We start from the raw sequence: 25,626 nt of genomic DNA, 5'->3' as shown, positions 1-25,626 counted from the left end.
GGTCTGTGCGAGTGTTTTTGATGGGGCTCCGTCGTCAAGTATCAAAGATGTCAATACCTTTGCTGCTTAGTGCTGACTTGTACTTGAAGGTCCTATATGTTGTGTATGCCTATGTCTGGCTGTACGATATACACTGTGCACCTATGCTGTGTGCGACTGTGCAATGTTACAAGACGAAGCTAATGCTGATGTGTCAAGATAATTGATTGAATGGACTGATCTGATGTTGTTGTTCGTTGTTTCAGTCACCTCGGTCATACGCGTCGAAAACAACAGCAGCATACAAAACCAGTCACGTGAAACCCCAAGGCCATACGCTGATCTACATGCTTGACCGAACATGCATGCATAGAGATGGTACTTCTCTTCATACCTCTGACCCCGCCGCTTGAAGCTATACCTATGACTTGCATATCTCCCCTAGTGTCTGAGCTATAGCAGGTGGGAATCTGAAAGTGCCCAATGAAGGACCGAATTTCTCTCCTATCCTTCTTATCGAGTTATCGCATGCTAATTATCATAACAACATTTAAGCTTTTCCTCAGATTTAGTTGATGATGCTTAGCTGATAGGATGGCTCACCACTCCTTGCTGCACCCAGCTCCCTCCCTATCTCACATACTGCTCCTTCTCTCCCTTGTCCCAACACGACCGCCTGACCTACCAACCTAGCTTCCAACCCCATGATCGACGCTCTAACTCTCACTATAGCCTCAAGAGAAGCAGGAAGCACCTGCTGGACATATCCATACGTATCCTCTTCAACAGAAGCGACAGCAAAAGTGGTCATGACTGTTGGACGCCCATCTATCAGCTAATAATTCCACAAGATAGACATCCCTCATCTAGCTGAATCACAAAGCTACTCACTTTCGATGATCCTCTGAGCCAAGATCCAATCGCCCGCGCTCAACCTTATGTTCCTCCTTGCCCATTCCTTGCCCATCCAGTCATATGCACCTTGTCTACAACTCCTTACTTCACCTAGAGCAGTCGTACCTATCGGAGTAGCTTCTATCCGATGTACCACCTGAGTTTGTACTTGTTCGACTTTCTGTATCGCCAAGTTACCCACTTTGGCTATAGGCTCAGGAGCAGGTGGAGTCGATCGTATAGGTCCATCGAGAATTTCTTTTAGTCCGTAAGTGGATTGCTTCTTCGCAATGGGTCTGAATATATCGCCTTGTTTGATTGGGATCGCTCGTGGATCCGGTACAGATGGTTTGGCAGGTACTGATGATCTTGGTACAGAGGTAGAAGAGGAAGATAACTTGGAGTTGATTGATCCTAATTGGAGTAATAATTCTTGCCATAACTCAACAACAAGATTAGGTGACTTGGATATATCGGAGAAAAAGATTTTTCTGTGCGAGGGAATATGTGAGATTCGCAAGAGTTCCATCAGAGTGAATTGCTAAGCAGTACAAGCATAATCAGTAAGTTGTCGATTCCATTCACTCAAAGGCAGCTTACGAGGTAGTATGGATCCTGCGATTTCAGAGCGGTGATCAAATATCTCTCGGGACTAAGAGGTGATTTCTTGTAAAAAGCATCGAAGTGGAGGGGCTGCATTACATCGTCAGCTGATGGTCGTGGCTAGCCACAAGCACACATAGAATGCCAGCTCACCTGAACAAGATAAGGCATCATGGCTTTCACAGGTAATTGCAGAACGAGCAATGCGACTAGATCAAGTACGAGCAATTGAGGAGCTAATGTCCAAGCGCTAGGTGCACGAGTGGAAGATCTAGCAAACGATCCGATGAATGGGCTATCACATGGATCGATGTCAGTATCAATGAAGCTGAATTGTCCACGAAAGAGACAACACCTACCGCAAGAACAAAGCCCATATCCTCCAATTGACCCATTGCCAGACATGCCCTCTGAGTACTATCCGATAGGCAAAAGGAACAACGATCGACCAGACGAGAGATATTGAGAGGGCATTGGAAGTATCGAAATTGAGAGAGTCGAGTATAGAATTCTGTACAGCTCGGGCGAAAGGTATCTACGGGAGTGAGACCCACAACGATTCAGCTAAAAATGATACTACAATGATCGCCGATTGTATTTTGCGTACCTTCTTCTGGGGCCATACAGGCTTCAATTTATCGCCCAATACCTCTTTAACACCTAACACAAGGAAAAGAGCTAGGTTGGAAGAACAGAGTACAATCCTCCTTTCGTTCAGAGCTAATTTATGTCGTCTATCAACCATAACCAAGTCAGCTGGAGTGTCGTCATGCAACGGGTAGCGATAACTTACGTCGTAGGGCTGAACAAAGCCAATTCATCTGATCCAACAAGTATACACCATACGTTGGATATAGTCAAACTAAAGATTGCATAGCTGAACAGGAGGGTGATGGATCGCTCGTTCCATATTGACGAGATGGAGGAGCCCAGTAGTGTGGGGCGGGGAAGGTGTTTGGGGGGTTCTGCGAGATTGAGAATAACATCAGCATACAGGTGGTTGGGACATTGTGTTAAGTAGTAGGTTGGGACTAGAGCTCACGAGTTATATACGACTTTCTTGTTCTAATTAATATAGCTAAAGCTACGAACACGGGTAGAGAAAGTATGATGGCGAATGGTATTTTACCGAATGAGCCTATGAAGAAGGACGGAGAAGGTTTCGATTAGCTTTCATACAATGTATACGCAGAGGACGAAATCATAACGACTGAATAGTAATGTTATGATAGCGTATGGCGGAAGGGTACCTACCCGTATATAAGACTATGGAGCTAGATAATGCGATAGATATCCATACACCTGACCTCCAGGCGAACGATATATACCTTTTTGCTAGGAATTTCTGGGAGGATATGATGAAGACATAATTCATCAGCTGTTGCAATCTTCTCGGACATGAAAACGCATCTTGACGCTTAGGATCGGCCAAAATGCGTAAAACGAGAGATGGTAGATATATGATACAATCGAGGAGGAAAGCAATATCACTCACTCGATATTGCTTTTCTATCTTCGCCAGGGGCTATATACAAGAACGACAAGTCAACATGAGCTCTTCAAACACCTTGTTGACCTAGTTTCCGAGTGTCTCATATAGCTCACAGGTAAGGGTGTCTTCGAAGATGCAGGTGCAGGTGTGTTATTGGAGTTTGAAGTCCGAGGAGGAAGAGGTTGAGTTTGTATTATTGACATTTTTTTGCGATCAACGACTGTTCCAGTTGTGGGCAGGTATCTGGAAGGAGACTGATGGGATATTTACTCAGATTGACTCATTCTATGCCATCTCCATGCTGGGGATGAAGGGTATATATGTGTTCGATGCTTATGAGAGTCAGCAGAAAGAATGGAAATAAAAGTCAAAATCGAAAGCCAACTGGAGTAGGTGAAGCTGAGGTCAAGTTTACATACGCGTTAATAGTCAGTGGCACGTGGCGATTTTAGAATACTGTATGGTAACTTAGCCAAATTAACGCAAGAGGTGTCATCACTCTCATGCTAAGATGCATCTCGTGTGATACCATAGACTTCGAGAGTTCATTTGCAATGGAGAATGCACATCGTATCGATTAACATTCTCGGAATGATGAAGGAGGCTTGATATCTGAGGCAAAGATCTGGTAATCTCGTCCCTCGAAGAATCTACCTTGTGACCACATTAAATATACACAGGTGAATGCATTTAAACTGTTCACAGCTACTAATCAATTTTGTAATATATGGTAAATTACCAAATTCAAAGCCCGTACCACCACGATTGGCTGTGTAGTTGATCTATTCAGAGCGAAGTTCTGAACAATTTCGCTTTACCAAATTCAAGAGACTTTATACTTGTACAAACACTCATATCACATTGATCAGCCAGGTGAACTTCTATTGTGTTCATAGGTACTATATCATGTCCTATACGTTCGCAGCTCACCTTTGCGTCCAACTTCAACCATTTCCATATAATCCGCAACTTATACATCGTGTATATTATCCTCGGAACCAAGGAATTCAAGACGTTCCTCCAAAACTTTTGAAGAAGGAATTATCAAGTTGGGCTATCTTCGTTCTGCTTCTTCACGCAAATCTTTCAACGGGATATCTTTGAGTATGGTAGCATTATATACCTCTATTTTCCCATATCCGTTATTAGGTAATTGGTGACAAAGCATGTTGAAAGCTGCTTGGTAAAAATGAGGAAATGTCTGGGTGAAAGTATCGGCTCGAGGAAGAACAGGGGTATTGAACATGTGATATGTCGCCAAGTGGATTTCACCATTGGCGCGAAATATCTTGCAACACTGGTATCGATCTGATGAATGTTATGCAAGACCAGTTGATCACCTTTCAAGTTGGTTGAGATACCTTCCATCCATTTTTTGACGAATACTAGATCATCAATATTCGAATGAGGCCCTGAAATCCCGACCAGTCCTACCAATTCGTGTAGGGGTGGAATAGGGAGATGAAGACAGATTGAAGATTGTGCAAAGTATCTCTTGAGTTGGGAGAAAATATCTTCGAATCTTCCCAGAGGTATATACAGGGTAGATGTATTTCTAGAGAACATCTTTTCTCTGAACACGATTGTAGTCATGTTTGATAAAGTACGAGCAATCGATAGAGTGCCTCTAAGTCGTTCAGTACTGGTATATCTGAATTGTCGAAGTAAAATCTCGGTAGAAGGTATATCATGTAATGCATTGGTCGTCAAGGTAGCCATCAGCTCCACTGGAAGTATATACTAGATGCTACGAAAAGATGGGTTGACCGTGACGACCATCTAAGTGGGGTAAATAAGTGCCTATGTAGCATATCTGTACCGCTGTCAGATCATTTGTGATTTATCACTTCTAATTTTTCAGAAGAATACATCTGGATTCTGAAATAGGTTGCAGTAATTTTGCAGCACACTGGCATGTAGACTAGCTTATTCTTCCGGAGAATTGAACAGTGGTCGACTGAATGTAGGTCACTACGAGTATGGATTGCATGATCGAACGAGATGGAAAATGAAGTGCCACGTGAAATTGCCACGAACGTCCACTACAACCCTGAATAGGATGGACAAAAACATCGTACGGTTGCAGTTCACGGTTTACGGTTCGCGATCCTCAAAAGTTGAGCATTGTGACTTTGACTTTTCTGCATCTTTCTCGTCCACTTCATCTGCATCCCAAATTTGTAGCAGTGCAGACATTCAATATGCACGAAGCGACAGTCTCAGCTCCAGTCAATATAGCCTGTATAAAGTACGTCTACGTCCATGTCAAGTTCTCCCATAAGGTAGGTAAGTGTAAGCTAACAGTTTAAATGGTAGGTATTGGGGTAAACGAAATACCAAATTAATCTTACCTACCAACTCTTCCCTCTCTGTTACCTTGGATCAAGATCACCTGCGGTCCACTACTACTTCCAGAGCTGACCAGTCGTTCGAGAAGGGAGATAGATTGTGGTTGAACGGGAAAGAGGAGACTGTCAAAGAGGATGGTAGATTGGGTGTTTGTATTAAGGAATTGAGGAATTGGAGGAAGATTGAGGAAGATAAGGATTCGAGTTTACCTAAGGTGAGTGAGAGCTGTCATTCATGTAACATTCATCACACTACCAAACCACTTCACCGTTCACTCTTTGCTCTCAGTGGTCATGTCATGATATATCCACTTTACAGCTATATCTTTCAAACACGAATTATACTGATCTGTCTATGAATGACATAGCTCTCCCAATGGCCTCTCCGTGTCGCCTCATACAACAACTTCCCCACTGCAGCCGGTCTCGCCTCCTCCGCATCAGGTCTCGCCGCCCTCGTAGCTTCCCTTGCCAAACTCTACTCACTCCCTCAATCAGCCTCTCAACTCTCCCTAATTGCCCGTCAAGGATCAGGTTCAGCCTGTCGATCATTATTCGGTGGATTTGTAGCCTGGCGAGAAGGTTCCGCCGAAGATGGATCAGACTCTTTAGCTGAAGAGGTTGCACCACAATCGCATTGGCCAGAGATGCACGCTTTGATCTGTGTAGTGAGCGACGCAAAGAAAGGAACCTCCTCGACATCGGGTATGCAACGTACAGTTGAAACTTCTACTTTACTCCAACACCGATTGAAGATCGTTCCAGGCCGAATGGATGATATTTCCAAAGCTATCCAATCTAAAGATTTCGCAACATTTGGAGAAATTACAATGAAGGATTCGAACTCGTTCCATTCGGTTTGTCTCGATACTTCTCCACCTATCTTTTACCTCAACGATGTATCGAAATCTATCATTGCCGTTATAGAGGAATTGAATAGATCTTCTGGGGAGATAGTCGCTGCATACACCTTCGATGCTGGACCCAATGCTGTGATCTACGCTTTGGAGAAGAATATGCCCAAAGTATTAGGAGTCGTCAACAAGTTTTTCCCCACGTCGGAAGAAAGTAGGGATCCGTTCAAGACGGAAGCCGCAGAGTTGCCAGAAGGGTTTAACGTGAATGTTGTCAGGGAAGGTGGATGGGAGAAGGGTGCTGTGAAGAGCTTGATCCATACGAGAGTGGGTGATGGGCCTAGGACTTTGGGTAAAGAGGAAAGTCTGTTGGGTGAAAATGGGGAACCAAAGGTTTTGGCTTAGAGCGGAATTGGGCATATAACAAAGTCTTTGATGGGGACTGAGGTCGAGTGAGTAGTGAAATATAATCCCCGTATATTCGTACGAAGTAATATACATTCATGCATATTTCATAGATAAACATACATTCATGCGTCGCACAATATATTACAGTGTTATGTCACAACCAAAACGAAAAGTATACAATACAAACCATCTGATAATTTGAAGCTTGATATGCTTCTAATAATACAAGTTACAATACGATCATTCGTAATTCCCACTCCACTCTACAGTCTCACAATTAGTTGTTGACCTATAAACTGCTCATCGCATTCTGTCATGACATCCTCCATTCGAAGGGATAGATGCGATCAGATCTTTCCGTGTCTCTCCAAATGCGCCAGTCTAGCTTTTTCAATCTTATTCCTCAATACTCCTTCGGTAAATTCTGCTCTATGTGAGAAAGTCTTGATAGTCACAGAAGGTTGGTTATACAATTCTTTGGTTGATTGGGAGGAAGATAAACCTTGAGTGAGGCTAAATAATGCGATATGTGATATACAGTTTGAGTTCCATGGAAACGGAAAGAGGTTGTGGGAAAGTAGGTACAAGAGTCAGCTACGATCCTTTTGCTTCATCGAAAGACGGAAATGAGACATGTTTATCTCTATGAAGCAAATCAACTAAAAGAGGTGGTGGAACATGGATAGGTAATTCGGTGGAATCTGGTGAACCATCAGACCATCAGGATAAGGGAATTGAACAGTCCAAGGAAAGGGGAATCCAATAGGAATATCGCAAGGCGAATCTTGTCTGAAGATGGGATCGCAAGTATGGGAAACGACGAATATGAACCCACCTTTGACTTTGTCTACATAAGGAAGTTAAGCGGGATACAGTGAATGTCTTGGGAGCGTAAGTGATCATGTTGTATGGTGATCTTGATTGGGTTAAATGTCGTTGAGGGTGATTGTATGTCAATATAAGTATTGGTTCAGATTGTCTAAAGAGATGAGTAGAGAATGAGATGAGATATAACGATGGTATATATACCTTCTTAACACCGGTCCGGACCTATGCTACCACCACGTCATGAGATGATCCTTTGAGAAGTCACCTATGAAAGGACCAGTCAGGATCCTTAGAAAATCTTGAATAGTACAACCCCTTTCCCCTGATAGGTTGATCTCAAATCTCGAAAACCGGATCTCGCTCGGAGCATTGACGTTGGATCCTGTGCGAGGTAAAATAATACTCCTTGGTACGACAAGGTTCACCAATCTTCCAGTTGGGTAAATCGGGTAGACCTTTGTGATGGGAGGAGGGAGTGACCTGGACTTTCCAGTGAAGAATAGTAACCTTTGATTTACCGTTAGGTTTCACTGTGACCTGAAGAGATGTTGTGATCATCGGAAAGTAAAGGTATTTCGGCTGGTTTTATATGAGTCGATCCACCTTAACAAATTTGTTTTAAGTGATCGAGTCTTGAAAGTATCAGTGAGTAGGAGACATTCATGTTCTTGGTCGATCAGTCTTGTCTCAGTCAGTCAGTATGCCCAAGCCAATGCCTAATTTCTTGGCCGCTACGTCGCATAGATTGACATCATCATCTACTTATTGAACAGGGTCTCGTTTCTTCTGTATACATCTTAGAGGTTATTCGATCTGGTCGATCTACGACCATCAAATAGACAAGACCCTCCCCTCGAGCCATCATACTGTATCGTATAATGACCCTCAACAGGCTTGTATGTCGTCTTCATAGTATGTATCTGTTCACATGTCGTTGAAGCGATTCATATCGGCCATGGGTCTTTAGGCGGTATACGCACCGTCGCACTCTCAGCCAATCTTATGGCCGAATCATCCCCTTCGCTTCTCTTCATGTTCATGAGGTAGCCCCAATTCCTCCTGTGCTCGTTTCACTTCTTCGACATCACCGGTATACTATCCCACCACAAGTGTCAAATGGTCAGCTTGATGAGTTCCGCTGTGTGATGTACGAATCATGCGCAACTGACCTTGCCTTTATCGTCGGACAATTTGACACAGTTCTTTCCACCTATCTGGTTGAGCTTGATCACTATATTCAGTGGTTTGGAAGTTTCGGATGGATTGGTGGATTTTTTGAAATCGTTCGTTAAGAATGTTCCTATACCGAAGGAAGCTATGTGAAAGATCGAGGTCACAATCAGCCCTAAATTCACAAGCTGAGATGATATTGCTTAACACAATTTCAACCAATATAACAAAATCTGAGGTGGTTCTGCTCTAGGATTTAAGATGAAGCAACTCACCAGCTATACCAATTTCATCACATCCCTTCTGCAACTCCACAGATTTCTCTACATCCAACCCATCACTGAAGATAACTCTTTTCCCTTTGCCAATTTCCTCATCATTCTTTCGCACTACACCAGCTTTGTCTTCTACAATTTTCCAATGTTCTTTAGCTGATTTGACAAATTCAAATGGGTCTCCTGAATCCTGTCGTAGAGTTGACCATCGAAGTGCTCGTTCGGGGTTGGATATGAAATCGGCGAAAAAGGCTTGAGCGGTGTATGTATCGGTTAACATTGTTAATGGTGCCCCGCCAGGTCCAGGTGGATAGACTATATCATATTGAACCAGAGGTCAATTCAGATCAGACTCGACGATGACAGAGAGGGAGATGATCCAATGGAGTGACGCTGACTCACCTTCCTCCCACATGTCCATAGCTCTACCATTAGCTCCCTGGTACCCAAATGTAGCTCCAATAGCCATGATCCATTCATGGGCGATCGTACCGACAGGTTTCAACCCATACTTTAACGCCAAGTACACCTAAAATGTCGTGCGCAACCTTCAGCTAAGCGCTGCTAAGTTACGAATATATTTCGACTTACATTACTTGTCCCAGCGAGCAATCCACCTTTTCCACCATTGCTTTTCCACCCCTCATATCCAGCTATCAACCCTCTGATGACTGTATCCTGCGCCCTGAAAGACCTTCGTCGTCTCGTACCGAATTCTGAGAAGATTAAAGGTGATACTCCCGATGGAGGGGAAAGCAAGTCTATGGCCTTCCTTTTGGCGAGTTCTACATGTTGTACGAGCATAATTCCATATCAGCTGAACGGAGAGGATACCGTCTGTCAGCTAATGTGAGGACACATACCAAATTGTCCATCGTAATTCCAATCTGTATCTACATATTTAAAGTATCCTTCACTCACTACGAGCTGAAGTATCAGCTTGGAGTTCTATGCGAGGCATGTAAGAGGGCAGCTGAACGAGAAGTGACTCACAAATTGACATAATGGGTACTTCATACAGAATTGTGTCCCTCCAAGGCCCCTTGATCACTATCCCAATCTCACCAAATCTACCATCTTCAGGGTCCTTATTAGGGTAAAAAGAAAGTTCGACCTGGTTTATAGGATCAAGTCGCATTGATCCGAGATAATCTAAGTATTTATCGGAGAACCATGGATAAGAGGATTTCAAGGCTTCTCTTTCATGTGGTTGTAATTGAAGTTCTCCGAGTCCTAAACCCAGGATTAAGGAGGATGAGCTGCATGTCCCGAAGCGGACGACGATGTGGACAGCTCACGAAGTACACGGCCTTTGACCCAATCGAAACATTCTCTATTGAATAGCATCTGAGGTGATCTATTGGTGAATTTGATGATAACTTGGGCGTCATAGAAATGATGCAAGACGGCATTCTGCATGGTAAGCTGCATTCGAATAAGGCAGCTTCAGCTTCATTACAGCATCAACCCTGACAATTCAGCTGCATATGAGTACCCACCTTGTATAGATCTGTATCTAGGATTGAGAATGGTATTTCTACCTCTTCAGCCGGTAGATTGAGGTTGTCTGTCATGATGAGTCGGTTATTTGGGGATGAGTAGCGGATATATGGAGAGCCGTCGGGATATCAATGAGACTGAGGGGTATACTGATGATCTGCAGGTATATATATATATGAGAGATGAAGACGAGGCTACGGTGTGTAATCGAGTCGATGAATGCTTATCTACGCTGTTGTTTGAAATGATTAAATGACCTTCCTCCACCGCAGGGAATAACCGAATGAAATCAGTGAACACGCTTAATTACACCTCCCATTTAGGATACCCATACTTTCACGTAAACCTGGCTAAACTAACCATCGCATCGCTACTTTGACTTTTTTTCCGGATTGCTCCTACCCCGTTTGATCCACCAAAAAAAATACACCTCTGGACAAGCATCGACCTAGTAGACAGCACAAGGTATCATTCCCTCCCCGCTGTCGGCGCTGTCAACAAGAGACTTGCGTAGTTCGTCAGAAGAGAAAACGGCTCTGCTCATGCTTGACTCAAGGTATGTCTGACAACGATTTGACCTGCATTCCCTCCACTTTCATTGGTCCATCTCATCTAACTTTGGTCCATCCCTTCCTCAGTACATAAAACCCTCATTTCCCCCTCCCCCATGCTCTCCTCGACTCGTCAAGCATGCGTGAGGCGTCTCACCTCCTCACTTCCCTACCCTCCTGCTTTGCCCGCAGAATCATCCCGGCAAGCTATCCTTCGCGCCGCCAGAGTCGCTCAAGCACCCATACGGCGAGTTCACTCTGACTCAGCCTCAACTTCAGTTTCAAGAAGGAACAGCAAAGATGTGCCGTCGTCCACTACTAGGAAGACGAGAGGTATATCATCTGGAGTGACATCGAACGCTGCATTAGCTTATGCGGAGGACAGTCGATCGACGCGTTATGATCGGAGGGATCAATCGATAGGGATAACGAACGATGATGAATATACGCTTCAACCGAATTCTGATCCACCTACACCTGAATGGTTAGATTCATGGTTATACACCTACGACTTATCGACACTCCCTCCATCGCCTTTACCTCCTCTAGAAACTTTTCGAGGTCTTGTCGTCTCTCAACCTCTCTTAGCTCTGTTAACGCTATCGACACTTCCTCAATCCGATCTTCGGTTGATCAAGCACCATGATCTTCGATCACTCATGCATGGATGCAATCGCGTATTGAGGGAACGCCCAGTACTCCTAAGTCGATTAAATAACGATCAGGTACTTAAATCACTAAGAATTCTACGAGCGATACTGTTCTCTTTATCTGGGGGTAATAAAGGTCATGAGAATTTATATCAAGGCAATTACTTTAGGGGTAAAATCGTTAGACAATTCTTAGGACTATGTTCAAGGTTGAACCAACTTAGATTGTACAAGTCGGTCTTTCAGGATAGACTCAGAGAACAACTGTCTCATCTAGACGAAGGAGTGATCTACTTTGACAATATAGTAGAAGATCTAGCGTTGACCTATAGATGGAAATTGATAATCGAACTATTCAATCCTGATTCCTTCCCTCGACAATACTACACATCGGATATACTGGCGTATTATCTGCAAGCACATTTTGGTATATTTCAATTAACCAAGATACCCCGTCTATTCCAATTATATCGAGCTTTCGATCTTCAACCAACAGCCGAAGCGTACAATCACTTGATTCAGTCATATTTGGAGATGGGCGATGTACCTACTGCCAGAGATATAGTTAGAGAAGCTAATGAGAAGGGTATAGCAGATTACCAGACTCAGCAATTATCGATATTACGTGGATATAGAGCGTTGGGATATGATGCGGATATTGAAAATAGGGTATTGAGCGATATTGAGAGATTGAATATACCACTATCAGCAAGGTTGTTGAATGCGTTGATCAGGTTGAGGATGCAAAATGGAGATTTGACTTCGGCCAAGTATCTTGCGAAAAGATTTGATCTGAACGATTGGACGGGAATACAAGATACATCAACCCGTTTATCACCTCGTAACGATATAAAGGTTAAACCGAATCTTGCTACTGCGACGTTGGTCTTTGACTTGTATAGTCAAACGGGAGATATAGAAGATCTAAGATCGTTATGGAGGGATATGAAAGTTGGACAAGTCGGTATAACCGATCAGACCATTACGACCTTACTCCGAGCTCTTAACGGATTGAACCTCCTCGACGAAGCTGTATCGATATTCGAACCTTCCCTGGCGGATAATGAGTGGGCGTTACCTGATGGGGTCAAACCGGATATCAAGTCGTTCAATTACCTTATAGGTGTATTGGGTAGACAAAGAGGATTGAAAGGTATAGAATCGGGTTTGGCCCTTTTACATGAATATGGAGTCAGACCTGATGATTTGACGTTGAAGATTGTGGTGGATTTCGTTAGACAATCGATTCATCATACACCTACGGAATTGGCGAATTGGGTAGAAAGGATAATGAATTCGTCGACATTGAAACCTACTCATTCCCTGTTGGATTCGATAATCCAAAGCGCTATCAAATCGATTGCTCGGACCAGCAAGACCTCACGAAAGGACATAGACCTGTTAAGACCATCGACATCTTCCAACACTTTCTCACCTACAGCTGGATTGAACCTCTCACCGCAATTCCGACGATCACTAGAGGGGATATTAAACGCTCTAAAGTCTGTAGGTTCAACATCCGGTTCTCGATCTTTGGTCAATCGATTACGATACGATTCGATGACTTCCAGTCGAATATCGAATTTACCGTCTGCTAGGATAGTGTGGAATTCATTGATTCAAAGAGGGTATAAACCTGATCAAAGACATTTTGTCGCTTTGATGCAAGGTTATTCAGATGCTGGATTGATGTACCAGGCTCAAGATTTGTTGGGTTTAGCAGATCAAGTTGGATGTAGGATAACCAAATCGATGTTGTTCACCCTCTTAGTCGGTTGGGGGAAGATTCAAAGACCAACGGAATCTAGAAAGATATATGAAAGAATTAGATTGATGCCTGATCCATATTCAAAAAGAAGGGTTAAACAAGTTGAATTGGAGATTATAACGGCTATGATCCAAGCGTATAACAATTCTGGACAGTACTCGGAAGCCTCCTTGATGTGTTATACGGATTTGAGAGAATTAGATATTCACTTGGATCGAAAAGCCATCGTGGTCTCTTCTCAAGCTCTAAGAGGTCAGGGAGATTTGAAAGGATGTCTGAGTGTCTTGGAGAAATATGGTCCCGCTTTAGATAGAATCACGAGAAAGATCGTTAGGGGAGTGAGGAACTATCAGAGGAAGAAATTGGTTTTACCTGTTAATTCGCCTATAGTCTCCACCTCCACCACTACGGATACGTTCCTGACTCAAGATCATACTCAATTAGAGAATTTGAGGGAAATTGAGATGATGATAGATGATGATGGTCGTCATCATACTCATAGACACTTGGAGAAGCTCAAAGAAGATCAAGAGATTTTGGATCTTTCAGAGAGATTACTCCGAGAAGATGATTTGGCCAGGCCGATTGAACTTCGTCGAATGACTAGGTTAAACAATCGAACAAATCGAGCGTTGAAGAGGGCCCTTTTGGGTGAACAAGCGGTGAAAGAGAGGAATAAAGATCTGACTGAGAGTAGACGGATATATAGATCCGATGAGAAGAGGGGTAGGGTCAGAAGGAGGATCGTCAGGAGTTTGAAGAGACGGCTGGTGGGTGGATTAAGTACCGTGAGGATCGGAGAGGTTGGACAGAGGGCTTGGAAAGAGAGAAAGAACAGGAGAAGATATAAAGGTAAAATGAACGAAGAGTAGTTGTAACTGATGGTACTACTAGGTTAGAATGACTTGTTATTGCATTGACTCATACTCAATCAACTATCACATTATCATGCATTATTGACATACATTCATCGTATCTTATATATCGAACATCGATTTGATTTGAGCAGCACTGACCCTCGGACAAACAGGGGAATAGATCGCTTGTAGACACCATAGTAGGTTCACTCATTCGTCATCTACCGAGAATATACAGTTGGACTTTACAGGAATGGCATGGCTTGGTTCCTGGCCGGATCTGCGCATGCTGATTGACGTTGTACACTTTGATGAGATGATGTTGACTGTGTGATCAAGAATCAACGTATGCATGCATGCGAGGCCATGAACACATACGGTGCTCTACCATACCAGTGCTGATTAGGAAAAGCTTACGTAAACTTCATTAGCCGATGACGTCGCTTCTTTTCAATTGTTGCTGAGAAAATTAGGGCTAACAAAACAAGAAGAAACAGGATGGAGTGGGTGGGTCGATTGTTATTTCCAAATTCAGTCTCAGACATCCATCATCGTAACAACACTTCAAGTCTCAAAGATCATACATATACTCATCAACGACAAGTGACAGCTCAAAGTCGAGAAATACTACGCCTACAACAACTCTCACAATCCATACTTAGATAATTATTCACAATGGCCGATACTGTACGTCTTCCGTTCTCCTCTCTTGCCACCTACTTATGGGTACCTTCCATGCAAGTATCGCTCATCTCGATGCTTAACTTTTTTCTTTTTTTTTGGCTCATTTATAGTCTATCCATATCCGACGAGGACATCCTATCTTCTTTGGGTTGTTATTGTTCTTCGCTCTCATCGAGGGTTGTATCACAGCTTGGCTAGGTGAGTATTCGAGTAAACCATCCAAGAATAAATTCGATGAGCTGATCGTTTGGCTGTTGGTATATACAGTGTCTCGATATAATGAGTGAGTTACAATCCTCCCATCTCGCTTTGATTGCTCGTTCCAGATCAAAGAAATTACAGCTAACATGTGTATGACTCCCTGCGCAGTCACGATACCTACCCTTCCAACTCTATTCGAGATCGACTCAAGTTCTTGGTGTTTGTCTCATGGTGGACTGTATTCTTCTCAGCCGCTTACATCGTGCGTCGCCCTCCTTCTATTCAGCTTTCCGCAAGTGTCTGGATTTATAATTAGCTGACTGTCCACCTTCCAATTTTAGGCCGCTTTCTACACCGCTTTCTTGTCTTTCGTAGCTTCCATTGCCAGTCACCTAGCCTGGTTAGCTTTGACGTGAGTGAACCTTCACCTCACTCTCCAGAGATCTTCCCCTTCAATCGAGACAAATACACTACTTTGTTGCTGACGTTTGGTTACCTACCTCAGATGGATCTTCTGGCTCTCATCCACCGCAGCATTCACAGCCGCTCTTGGAGGAGGTCAACGATGCGGTTCGTCCACCTTGACCTACTGCTCGCAGAACGTAGCGGCAGAAGCTTTCGGATGGATCGAGACTATCTTGATCAGTTTCGGTCTCGGTGCGATCTTGTTCATTGGTATTGGTGCGATCAGGAGAGGTGATAGGTTGAGCGGAGAGTTGGCGTAGAAATGCTATGGCGAATTAGAGCAGAAACAAAGCACGACACAGAGGCACGATGAGTGATAAGAAAGAAGAGAATATCTATCGTAGGAAGAGAAAGAAAGAGATATCAACTCAAAAGGCATTTATAATAGTTTTACTGTAGCCTATATATACTTAGCTACAATATTGAACAAACAAGCCTGTAGATGATCAAATAGTGGAAATACATACAAACCAAATATGAATCATTATAATACTTTGCTACCATCTACAGTATACATAGGGATAAAACCACTTCCTCAACCCAACACCGTAAACATACTCGGCCGTTTGTCTAAGGTACACATTCCAGCATTCCATTACCCTGTTCCTCCACCTATAAACCTATTTTCAGAATCGTGCTTACGTAGTTGAACATGACCTCAATCCCTCAATTAACCTATGTGAGAAAAGGCATTGTTATATCCCTTCTGTTCATACGTTTATATTTTATATATACCTAGACGATGAATACGTAGGATTCCACTTTTCTCTTATCCTTCCCCAATTGCATCACAGATTGTATCTCAACACGTTATCTGTATATAGACAAACGTTCTTTCTTCGTCCTTGATCCGGTGTCAGTTACGTCACTCCCATCAAACGGCAACCATCCTTTGCATCAAAGCGAAGGACGGATCATCAATCACTAGCTATTTTTGCTCTGCCGAAATTACCGGCGGTCATTTTCAGCTTGACAAAGGAGTCTCATACCAGATAGACATAAAGATAGATATAGAGGAGAACCTCGACGAAACCTTAGATAAGCAAGAGAAGAGACCTCTTTCAGAGCGATTTGTGTATAGATAATATCTTCCTATAATACCGATAACAACATCACCTATCATAAAAATCGAGATGGGAGCTTTCGACGGCGCTTTCGATAATCTAAGAGGCGATCAGATATCTTCAGGATGTGAGTAAACCTCAGATATACACTCAGTCTCTCAAGCTGGATTAATTATTGATTTCATGAGATGATTAGTCTGGGGTGAACACACAAGTACGATAGATTGGTGAGTCAACTATCTATACAACATCTTCAACTATCGTTTCTCTCGCATTCACTATTACAAAGTGAATCTGTGGAGGACGGTACTGACCATGTTTGTCATATAGGTGCGAGAAGAACTACGTCCACACTCCCTATATAGCTGAAACAGTCAACACTCTCACCAATCTCCCATCCATCCTCTTAGGATTGTATGGCTTCTACTCCGTACTGAACAATGGATTACCGAAAAGGTTTGCATACTGTTATTTAGGATTGAGTCTGATAGGTATAGGTAGTTTCGGATTTCATATGAGCTTGAGGTGGGAGTGGCAGTTGATGGATGAGTTGCCTATGGTGAGTGACCCGGGGTATTGTACACACCGTGCACGAGCTGATTCAAGCATCGTCAAAGATATACGTTGTATCATATGCTGCTTTTTTAATATTGGAAACTTCACCTGGACTGGAATTTCGATATGGTATTTTGGGACCATTGGTGATGATAGCTTGGGATGTTTTCGTGACTACTTCATAGTAAGCCGACTTCACATGCTATTCTACCTTCATTGAGATGAACATGACTGATATTGTGTGTAATATAGCATCTACCTACCCAATCCGGTATATCACCAAATAGCATTCGCAATCATCCTCATTACAACCACAGCTCGAACAGCCTACCTAGCATTCAAACTTCCCCCAAACCACCCATCGAAAGTCAAAATTGGAAAGACGATGGCATGGGGTGTAGTCACTTTTGCGGTAGGGTTTGGGATTTGGAATATAGATAATATATTCTGTAATCAGCTGAGGGTTATTCGAGACGCTATTGGACCATTAGGTGTATTAGTGGAAGGTGAGTTGAGAAGAAATCAGATAGAAGGAGGTAACTGATCGGATGATCTTGACAGGTCACGCTTATTGGCATTTGATGACTGGTTATGGTTCTTTCTTAATCTTCACTGCATCTATATGTAAGTGACGCTCTCTTAGCTCGGATCGGTGCAAAAGAGAGAGAAGGTGCTGATATTTTATCATTGGACCAGTACTGCATCTTTGCATCAAAGTCTCGCCTGACGCATACACATTTGACGAGAAAGCGATATTCCCAGTCGTGTATTCAGTGAAGTCGGATGAAAGGCGGAAAGTCAAGCAGAATAGCCATTCTGATTAGACAGGCGATGGAACGGCTGAGACGAGGAGGTGTATGGCGTAGAATAGGTACGAAGTGGATGGACGATCTTTAAAGATTCGAACTATCTCGATCTGATCTTTAGTTGCGATCTTGAGCATAGCATCATATAAGCATAAGCATCTAAATACACGTTTGGTATATCATATGCATTGGGTCTACACATGATCATAGGGAATGAGGAATGAGTTCACTTGATGCAGCTCAGGTGCGACGAGGTCGAATAGTACAGGGGCCTGGTCCAACCATAACGGTGTTACTGCCAAATCGTAAGACATGCGATGTCCGCAGAACGTCATTTCCTGTCGTTTCCTTCCATCTTTTCTGGCTGTATGGATCATAAACCTACTGTATGACTTCCATAAGACCATAACATAGTTCTCATGCATTGGATGCCTCGTAGAGTGATCGACAGTCGATGCCGAAAGCACAGACCCCTTCGGCATCCATTTCCTAGAAGGTCCTTTGGAGGTGGCGCTTCGCGCCACCTTCGCTCTTCTATGTATGAATCTTACATATCTGATGCATGAGCTGTCATTACATGCGTCTCGGGCGATGATATGCATCCAAATTGACCATAGGGGTGTTAAGAATGTAGTAGACGATCAGATTATCGTGTCAGATGGAGGTGGGAGGTCGTCGTGTACGTTGTAGTGAGATTTCCTTCCACTTCGCCTCCTACCCCTTCCACCCGCTCTTTCGTGGCTATACGCTTTACAGCTTGAGACGGACGATCGGGCATGGCGTAGTCATGCTCGGCCACGCTCGGGCAGTCTCCAGGGACCACGTAGAGCGTTTCAGAGCCGAGCAGAGTAAGGTTGAGTGGAAAAAATGGTGGAAAGCTGAGGTATAATAAAAATATTTGGTTCCGAAGAACCACCTCTCCGCTCAGAGTTTGTCATCCTTATGCAGGGGCAATGCTAATCTTCTCTGTATCGTTCCAATGTTATCTTATGCCACGGGGTTGCCCCCGGGCGAAGTTAAACGACGCCGAAAAAACGAGGTGAAGACATCTTTGGCGGAAAGAGTTTTTTAATTGTTCCCGCTTATGTGGCTCGAAGGGGCGCATGCTGCGCCCCCTCCACACTTCATTCTGAGTCTGTTGGACGCGCTGGAAAAAAATAGGAAGTGGAGGTATGACGAGAAGTCCCATTTTGGGTAGTTTGGGTCGAAGGATCGCCTGTTTGGTTGAATGATGGGATCTACAATTGTGTGTGTCTTCCAAAGGACCTTTTTGTCTGATTTACGATCTCTGGACTGTTTGATCTATTGCGCCCCATCCATTGAATGTCTATCATCATGCATATGAGATGAAAAATCAATATTAAGCATAGAAGAGAGAAGGAGTACGAGTCATCTAGGATCAAGGTTGGAAGAGACACCTCGTGAGCCGATTGTCAGTAAGCCTGGCCATGTCTGTTGCTTTATCAGTTGTGTACTCTTGCTTCAGCCTTGCTCAGGCGATTTGCTTTGAAACCTACTTACTATAGACGCTGCGTGGACATGGAAGAAGTCCCGCCTGATGCTTGGGTCTGCGTAGGGGAAGGATGGAGGAAGAGAAGGAGTTGTAATTTTTTCCCAACCTTACGCTGTCCAGCTTTTCGCTTCGCTTTGCATATCTAACATGACCCCAAGACTATCCAATCCGGCTGTGTATGAACCTTTCGGACTACCCAGTCTTGTGGCAGACGGGAAAGTATCACTGGTCAGGATGACCATACTTAAGAATTTGTCAGTGGAAAAGTCGATAAGTCAAGGCTGAATCGAGGACTGTCCCGTAAGTCCACACTTCGTGCTTCTCCACTCTTACACAAAACCACCCACTAGTCTCCTCTGGAGCAATCTCATATGACTTTGACTTACTTCATCCATCGAGTGATATTCATCATGCTCATATGTGGCAACTCATCCATGGTCGACATCACCTCTCCATCAGACCTTTCATACTCATCTACCGCTCACGTAAAATAACCACGCACTAGGGCATGCCCCGGGCAGAAGATAACATGGAACGACACAGAGACAGATTAGCATTGCCCCTGCATTGAGGATGGAAAACTCTGAGCGGAGGTGGTTCGGTGCGCGGCTTCGCGCTGGCTCGAAAGCCAGCGCTTGCCTCACTGAGTTTTCCAGCTATCGCTGGAAGCCATCATTTCAGTTCAGTCTTCATCTTTGAAATCTCTCACCCTACCTGAAAAATACCAGTCGGCCAATGCAGCACCTCTGTCCGTTAACAACAAAGACATATCTCAACCAACCAGCTCATACGACCTCATTTCGTCAAGGTTGCTTCGGCTTTCTCCTCACGTTCCGAATATTGCCCTTTATCCGTTTCCGATGATCGACGTCAAAAAGCCTGGAAAGAGGCTAAACTCACATCGAGCCTCGACACTCAAAGGAGCTGGTAATGAAAGATTTAGCTTCACATTCTCAGGTTTGTTGACGTGGCCGAAAGGAGAAAAGGCACTTAGATTGGGAATCTTTCTGGGCAATGAGCCGCGGGCGGAGGTTGTTCATACATGGGCGGTGGCGATAGTAGATGTAGAAGGTGGAAAAATGATAGTTTTCTACGATTCCGATGCCAACATAACGTTCGACATACGTCGCAAAATCCTATTTTGGAATGATCTTCACACTCCTCAAAACGCCTTTTTACGTAGGCCGAAAAGCACGAAAAATACGAAGCATGGCAAGCTAAAAGTCGTACGTATCTTTTGGGGTGGAACCGCCGGAATGAGTAATATGAGTAAGGACATGTGTCTGCAGAACACCCTAGGATGGATGGAGTCTTGTGAAGATATCAACGATGTCAAGATAAATAACCTACTCAATAACAGTTGATTCGCTCATTACCTCTTAAAACGTCTATATTTTCGTTACTTGCGACTTCTAGATATGCTTGCTTTGGTCCGCCGTTACTGGTCAATAGTCAACCTCATCGAGTCATCTTATAACATTCGGATAACTCCCTGAAAGGTATTTTAAGCTCTTTGCATTGATCAGGTCATTACTTCGAATTAAAGGGTTCGAGCCAGTTTGGAACTTCGTCGATTGGTATGGTATGTTGTGCATTGAAGCTGGGGTAGATCCTAAATTGAGACGGTACAGAGAGAAAGCTGTGGAGGACTTTGTTGTTGTTTATAACGCGAGAAAACTGTGAGTTACCTTTGTTTATCTGAACTTGATACAACTTCTGAGCTGACTTCATGTGACCACAGCTATCCCCAAATCATCTCCACACTCGAACCTAAGGAGTGGGATGAGCGTGAAATGATGAGCTTCCACTCGTTGGTGGATTGGAAGCTCAAGGACGATGTCGTCTTCCCAGACTGTCTCACCATCCAAGATCCTCGAGACGCTACAAAGATCATCGACCTGCCCTCTGCGGTGAAGATCGTTCACCTCGAGCTATACCCCAAGCCAACAACCCACACATTCCCTGGAGCTGATCACTTCAGTCACACCGTCAATGAAGTGAAAGGTTTCACCTACGCCTTAAGATCCGTAAGTGAACTCCATTACTATAATTTATGAGTTGTATCATCCACAGCACTGACCAGAAATGTATTTCGTACAGAAACTACCGGTGGACATTGCCCACCCTCCCAAGACCGGTCGCAAGGCCGATTACTCCAAGTTCGAACCGATGTCGGGTCACCACCTTCCCCACCTCCAATGCGCCCAAATTATGCCATACCATCATCTCCCTCAACATTACTCAATTGGATCCTGCAAGGTGGGGAATTCTCACCCATACACCTATATCATCAACGCCCTGATCTGCAAATCATTCGGTATCGACCATCCTCATCCGGATCAATTTCCATTCACAAAAAGCGAAGGATGGACAAGCCACTCTAAAATGGTTGGAAGTCAATCGACCCTCCGTCCACGATGTGCTTGTTTTGATCGCTCAAATCGGAGTATGGGGTATGGGAGATGCCATCGAGAAAAACATGTGGGACCTACTCGTCAAGTTGGACGAGGAACACAAGGTGAAACCCGGAATTCCCGAGGCCATTCCCAATATGGAAATCATGATCGCCCAGCTGGAAAGAATATACGAAGCATACAAACGAGGTAGAGAAGAAGGAGGTGGTAACGTTGCGAGAGATATGTTCGATCCGTTCGTTGCGCCCAACCGAAGGATCACATGGGCTGTGAGTATTTCGTCCAATCTCTCTTTTTTTTCAGTATGTGCTGATTGACTTGCTTAGCGTCGTCTCATGATCACTCAGAGATGAATGATGTCCTTCCTCATTTTTCGCTTCAATGACGGAAATCGGTTACGTTGCAACTGCTTCGAATTCACCTTACGATCAATTTTTTCGGAAGTTTATTTCTATTGATCTAAAATATCTACCCAAAGCTTCCTCATAATCATCAGTGTACCATGGGATCGTCGACGATAAGCATTTTCCAATTCTCTGTACTTGAACCATAATTATGATTATAACACATTTTTCTTTATCGATTTGTCTATAAATATACATCACAACCTTGTCGAATAGCAATTTGAATACCGATGCTTTCTTACACTTGATAACATTCATGAAACTCATCGCATGTATACAGGTCATACGTCTGAATATACAATATTTGGAGATAGCATCACAAAAGTACAGACCGTGCGCCAACACACCAGAGTAAAGGGATGTCAGGGTATAACGTGGATTTCGTCGTGAGAGTATCATTCTATCATTCTGGGCGTGATCCTACTCTCAGACCATGATCCATGGACACATATATCACTCTGACAGCTGATATGTCTCAGTTCTTCATCATCTCATCATCCTCAAGACTATAGAACGATCATCTAGGATTTTCATCCCTCCCCCTTCCCCTTGTATCTCTACCTATCTCTTCTGTGTTGGAATAATGCCACCTCTATAACTCCGTAGTTCCGTAGCATCTGTACCAAATTGTTACTTAGTATAAGTGCTATCACACTCCTCTACATCATCCTTATATGCGACCTTCATAACATCCATGACTTCGGCGCCATTATCGACATTCTGCTTCGGGTTTCCCTGAGAGAATTATCCCTTTTCATCCCGCTTGTACGTATCCCCCTTTAGATACGTTGTGGTACGTACGCTATCAGGTCAGGGAGAGCAGCTAGGCCTGATGCCTGCAGGCATGTCTTGGCTCAGTCGGGAGGTGGTTGGGGTGGGAACCTCTACCACTCGAAGCAGAAGAAAAGGAATATTGTCAGGAAAAGGATGTTTGCCCCGCACTTTCCCTCGCACATTGATGTTCCAGAAATTCCCCTTTAAGATCCCATGGGTACTTACCACCTCCACTTTTTTGGTCCATTCCGACGTCTACTACAGAAAAGAAGAAGAGATAAATGTTACATCTCAAATCTATTTGTCAACAGCAGAAGATTGAGATGGAACGATGGCTCACAGATTGAGGGATGCTGTGCAGTCCAGAACGCGTGGATTGCATTTAAAGTTGACAGTGGTTTACGTCACCTCTCTCGCATATACTGATTGATACTGCAACTTACTCAACGTCCGTGCGCTGTCACTTATGCCCATTCTCACGCGTCAACGCCATATATATATGGGCATCTATTCACTTTCTTCCCTCTTCTTTCTTACTCACACCTTCAACTATCTCAACTATCTATTCGACCGCATCGTCGCGTCCAATATGGTACAATACACAAGAGCGACAGCGCCTTCAAAGGTTGGAGGTAGGCCCAATGTCACCACCATCATCCCAACCAAATCTTCCACCCACAATTTCTATGACCTGTTCAACAGCCTGCAAGTGTCGCCACCCTCCTTTACCACCAGCAACATCCAGACTGACTTCAAAGCGGAAGTAGAAGAGGATTATTCAACGGGCAGCGATCATAGCCTTGAGAGGGGTCACGAAGTGGATAAGATGGAGGGAGTTTATCAGGATGACCGAAAGAAAGTAGTTGGAAGGGGTATTGTAGGGGAGACGTCGTACGATGACGGTGACAATAAGGACGACATCGAGATGGTTGAGGCGGAGGAGGAGGAGGTAGAGTCTTCTGGTGGTTCGGAGTTCTGCTTGGGCGATGAAGGCAGTAGTGGAAGCGAAGGGATGTCTGAGGAGGAGGAGGTTAAAGGGACTGGCAAATTTGGAGGAAAAAAGGTAAGCAATAGTAGCACCTAGAATTATGGCATACTTAGTATTCACTTAATAGGTCTTTTATTTGTTCTTTACACCTGCCTTGTTAAGTTTCTCAACTTGTCTCAAAGAGATTATATTGGACCATATCCTTTATTCCCGTGGGATAATATGCTACTTGTTATTGTTGATAGTGGCTGACGGGGAACTTATCCCCAGCTGAACAGCTTTCCCATATGTAGGGTGGTCCAAAAGCCGAACCAGTCAGTGGTGATAACATTCAAAAGCTGCAAGAGAGATAGCACGCTTTCAAACAGGCCTCAACGCGACCATCAAGAAAGACCAGGAGCTGTCACCTGCCAGAACCCCAATGGGTGCGGCAAACCGCTCATTGGACCCAGACGAACATACCGGGTCAGCTGGGATCGAGAACGTGGCTACATATACTCTCGACAGCTTTCCAGGTACGGAAATCTCAAATTAGTTGATGGTAATCTTACCTTTCTACTCAATGTCCGTGCGCTGCTGTATCACTTACTCTCCTTCCGTCACGCGTCGACTGATACATACACACCTTCTGATTTCTTTTCCTTCCTTCCTCTTTCACACCCTCTCCAACCCCAACCATCCATCCAGATCACTCCTTCTATGATGGTACAGCCCACAAGACCTTTTGCCCCTACCAGGGTGGGAGGTAGACTCAACGTCAGTAGCATCGACACAAGCGGCTCTTTCGCCCACACATTCGATGATCTCTTCCACCAGCTTCACCTTCCGCCACCCTGCTATACTCCGAGTGCGATGCAACCCCACATCAAGACGGAAATGGAAGATTGGATCAGTAGACAGGACGACGCCATGGACTGCGATGCTACGCACCAAGTGGAGGATAACGTCAGTGAATACGAGGAGGTGTTTAAGAAGGTCAAAGAAGAAGATAAGGGAGGTGACATATCAAGCGTTAAAGATGCCGATGGAGAGGATAGTTACGATAACAGCAAACTCGACATCATGTTGGTAGACCAGCAGGAAGAAGAATATTGTAGTGGGTCGGAATTCTGTTTGGTGGATGAAAGCAGCAGTGAGAGTGATGGAAGTTTGGGTGAAGATGATGAGTCTGAAGAAAGTAGCGATGTTCTCACCCACGCAAAAAAAGATAAGAAGGGGGAAGGTAAACATCAACATATCGAAGCGACCAGTGGTCCGACGCTGATCAGCTCTTCGATTCGCAGGAAACCTCTGGATCACATGAACCGGTTAGTGAGAGTGCATAGCAGCTGCAAGCCAAATGACACCCTATCATATAGACCTCGACCCGCCCCTCCAGACGACTACCACGTGCCAAAACCTGCATGAACCCAAACGGCTGCAAGGAAACACTGTATGGACCACGAAGATGCTATAGAGTCAGCTGGGACAAGAAAGGAGGTTATATACTGCATTGCTGCCCGGGTATGCGAATTCCATATGCCTTGATGGTACCCGTGCTGACATCAGCTCATGGACCAACAGGCTAAGAATCGGAATTCA

At 44.1% G+C, this 25,626-nt stretch overlaps 8 protein-coding genes across 8 annotated transcripts; 6 read left to right on the top strand and 2 right to left on the bottom strand.

The window, feature by feature from the left end:
• Positions 1–400: 400 nt before the first annotated feature.
• Positions 401–3,171, bottom strand: I203_102324 (uncharacterized protein; the record flags this gene model as incomplete). The annotated part of the gene is made up of 12 exons (XM_019149702.1): positions 401–510; positions 583–792; positions 871–1,414; positions 1,474–1,539; positions 1,630–1,771; positions 1,836–2,011; positions 2,084–2,210; positions 2,270–2,441; positions 2,519–2,614; positions 2,731–2,821; positions 2,972–3,001; positions 3,082–3,171. The coding sequence occupies 12 exons, from the start codon at positions 3,169–3,171 to the stop codon at positions 401–403; spliced, it is 1,854 nt and encodes a 617-aa protein (XP_019000800.1).
• Positions 3,172–5,169: 1,998 nt separating this feature from the next.
• Positions 5,170–6,575, top strand: I203_102323 (diphosphomevalonate decarboxylase; the record flags this gene model as incomplete). Its single annotated transcript, XM_019149701.1, has 3 exons — positions 5,170–5,216; positions 5,285–5,531; positions 5,685–6,575. The coding sequence occupies 3 exons, from the start codon at positions 5,170–5,172 to the stop codon at positions 6,573–6,575; spliced, it is 1,185 nt and encodes a 394-aa protein (XP_019000799.1).
• A 1,842-nt stretch (positions 6,576–8,417) lies between these two features.
• Positions 8,418–10,425, bottom strand: I203_102322 (nicotinate phosphoribosyltransferase; the record flags this gene model as incomplete). Its single annotated transcript, XM_019149699.1, has 9 exons — positions 8,418–8,501; positions 8,576–8,721; positions 8,852–9,166; positions 9,254–9,380; positions 9,443–9,636; positions 9,715–9,771; positions 9,845–10,084; positions 10,150–10,276; positions 10,351–10,425. The coding sequence occupies 9 exons, from the start codon at positions 10,423–10,425 to the stop codon at positions 8,418–8,420; spliced, it is 1,365 nt and encodes a 454-aa protein (XP_019000797.1).
• Positions 10,426–11,018: 593 nt separating this feature from the next.
• Positions 11,019–14,192, top strand: I203_102321 (uncharacterized protein; the record flags this gene model as incomplete). Its single annotated transcript, XM_019149698.1, has 1 exon — positions 11,019–14,192. One exon carries the CDS (start codon positions 11,019–11,021, stop codon positions 14,190–14,192), a length of 3,174 nt encoding a protein of 1,057 aa, XP_019000796.1.
• Positions 14,193–14,852: 660 nt separating this feature from the next.
• I203_102320 (uncharacterized protein) lies at positions 14,853–15,787 on the top strand (the record flags this gene model as incomplete). Its single annotated transcript, XM_019149697.1, has 6 exons — positions 14,853–14,864; positions 14,972–15,059; positions 15,129–15,144; positions 15,231–15,324; positions 15,404–15,474; positions 15,568–15,787. 6 exons carry the CDS (start codon positions 14,853–14,855, stop codon positions 15,785–15,787), a joined length of 501 nt encoding a protein of 166 aa, XP_019000795.1.
• Positions 15,788–16,660: 873 nt separating this feature from the next.
• Positions 16,661–17,970, top strand: I203_102319 (uncharacterized protein; the record flags this gene model as incomplete). Its single annotated transcript, XM_019149696.1, has 7 exons — positions 16,661–16,718; positions 16,788–16,818; positions 16,922–17,150; positions 17,209–17,330; positions 17,399–17,652; positions 17,708–17,770; positions 17,843–17,970. The coding sequence occupies 7 exons, from the start codon at positions 16,661–16,663 to the stop codon at positions 17,968–17,970; spliced, it is 885 nt and encodes a 294-aa protein (XP_019000794.1).
• Positions 17,971–21,049: 3,079 nt separating this feature from the next.
• Positions 21,050–22,232, top strand: I203_102318 (uncharacterized protein; the record flags this gene model as incomplete). The annotated part of the gene is made up of 5 exons (XM_065517064.1): positions 21,050–21,144; positions 21,207–21,492; positions 21,566–21,724; positions 21,831–22,148; positions 22,206–22,232. The coding sequence occupies 5 exons, from the start codon at positions 21,050–21,052 to the stop codon at positions 22,230–22,232; spliced, it is 885 nt and encodes a 294-aa protein (XP_065373882.1).
• Positions 22,233–23,646: 1,414 nt separating this feature from the next.
• I203_102317 (uncharacterized protein) lies at positions 23,647–25,452 on the top strand (the record flags this gene model as incomplete). Its single annotated transcript, XM_019149694.1, has 3 exons — positions 23,647–24,120; positions 24,757–25,352; positions 25,404–25,452. The coding sequence occupies 3 exons, from the start codon at positions 23,647–23,649 to the stop codon at positions 25,450–25,452; spliced, it is 1,119 nt and encodes a 372-aa protein (XP_019000792.1).
• Positions 25,453–25,626: the final 174 nt, after the last annotated feature.

The sequence above is a fragment of the Kwoniella mangroviensis genome (assembly GCF_000507465.2).
Source record: "Kwoniella mangroviensis CBS 8507 chromosome 1 map unlocalized Ctg01, whole genome shotgun sequence".
Taxonomy (NCBI): Eukaryota; Fungi; Basidiomycota; class Tremellomycetes; order Tremellales; family Cryptococcaceae; genus Kwoniella; species Kwoniella mangrovensis.
The sequence above is the reverse complement of the archived record's forward strand: the minus strand, read 5'-3'. Positions and strand labels throughout refer to the sequence as shown.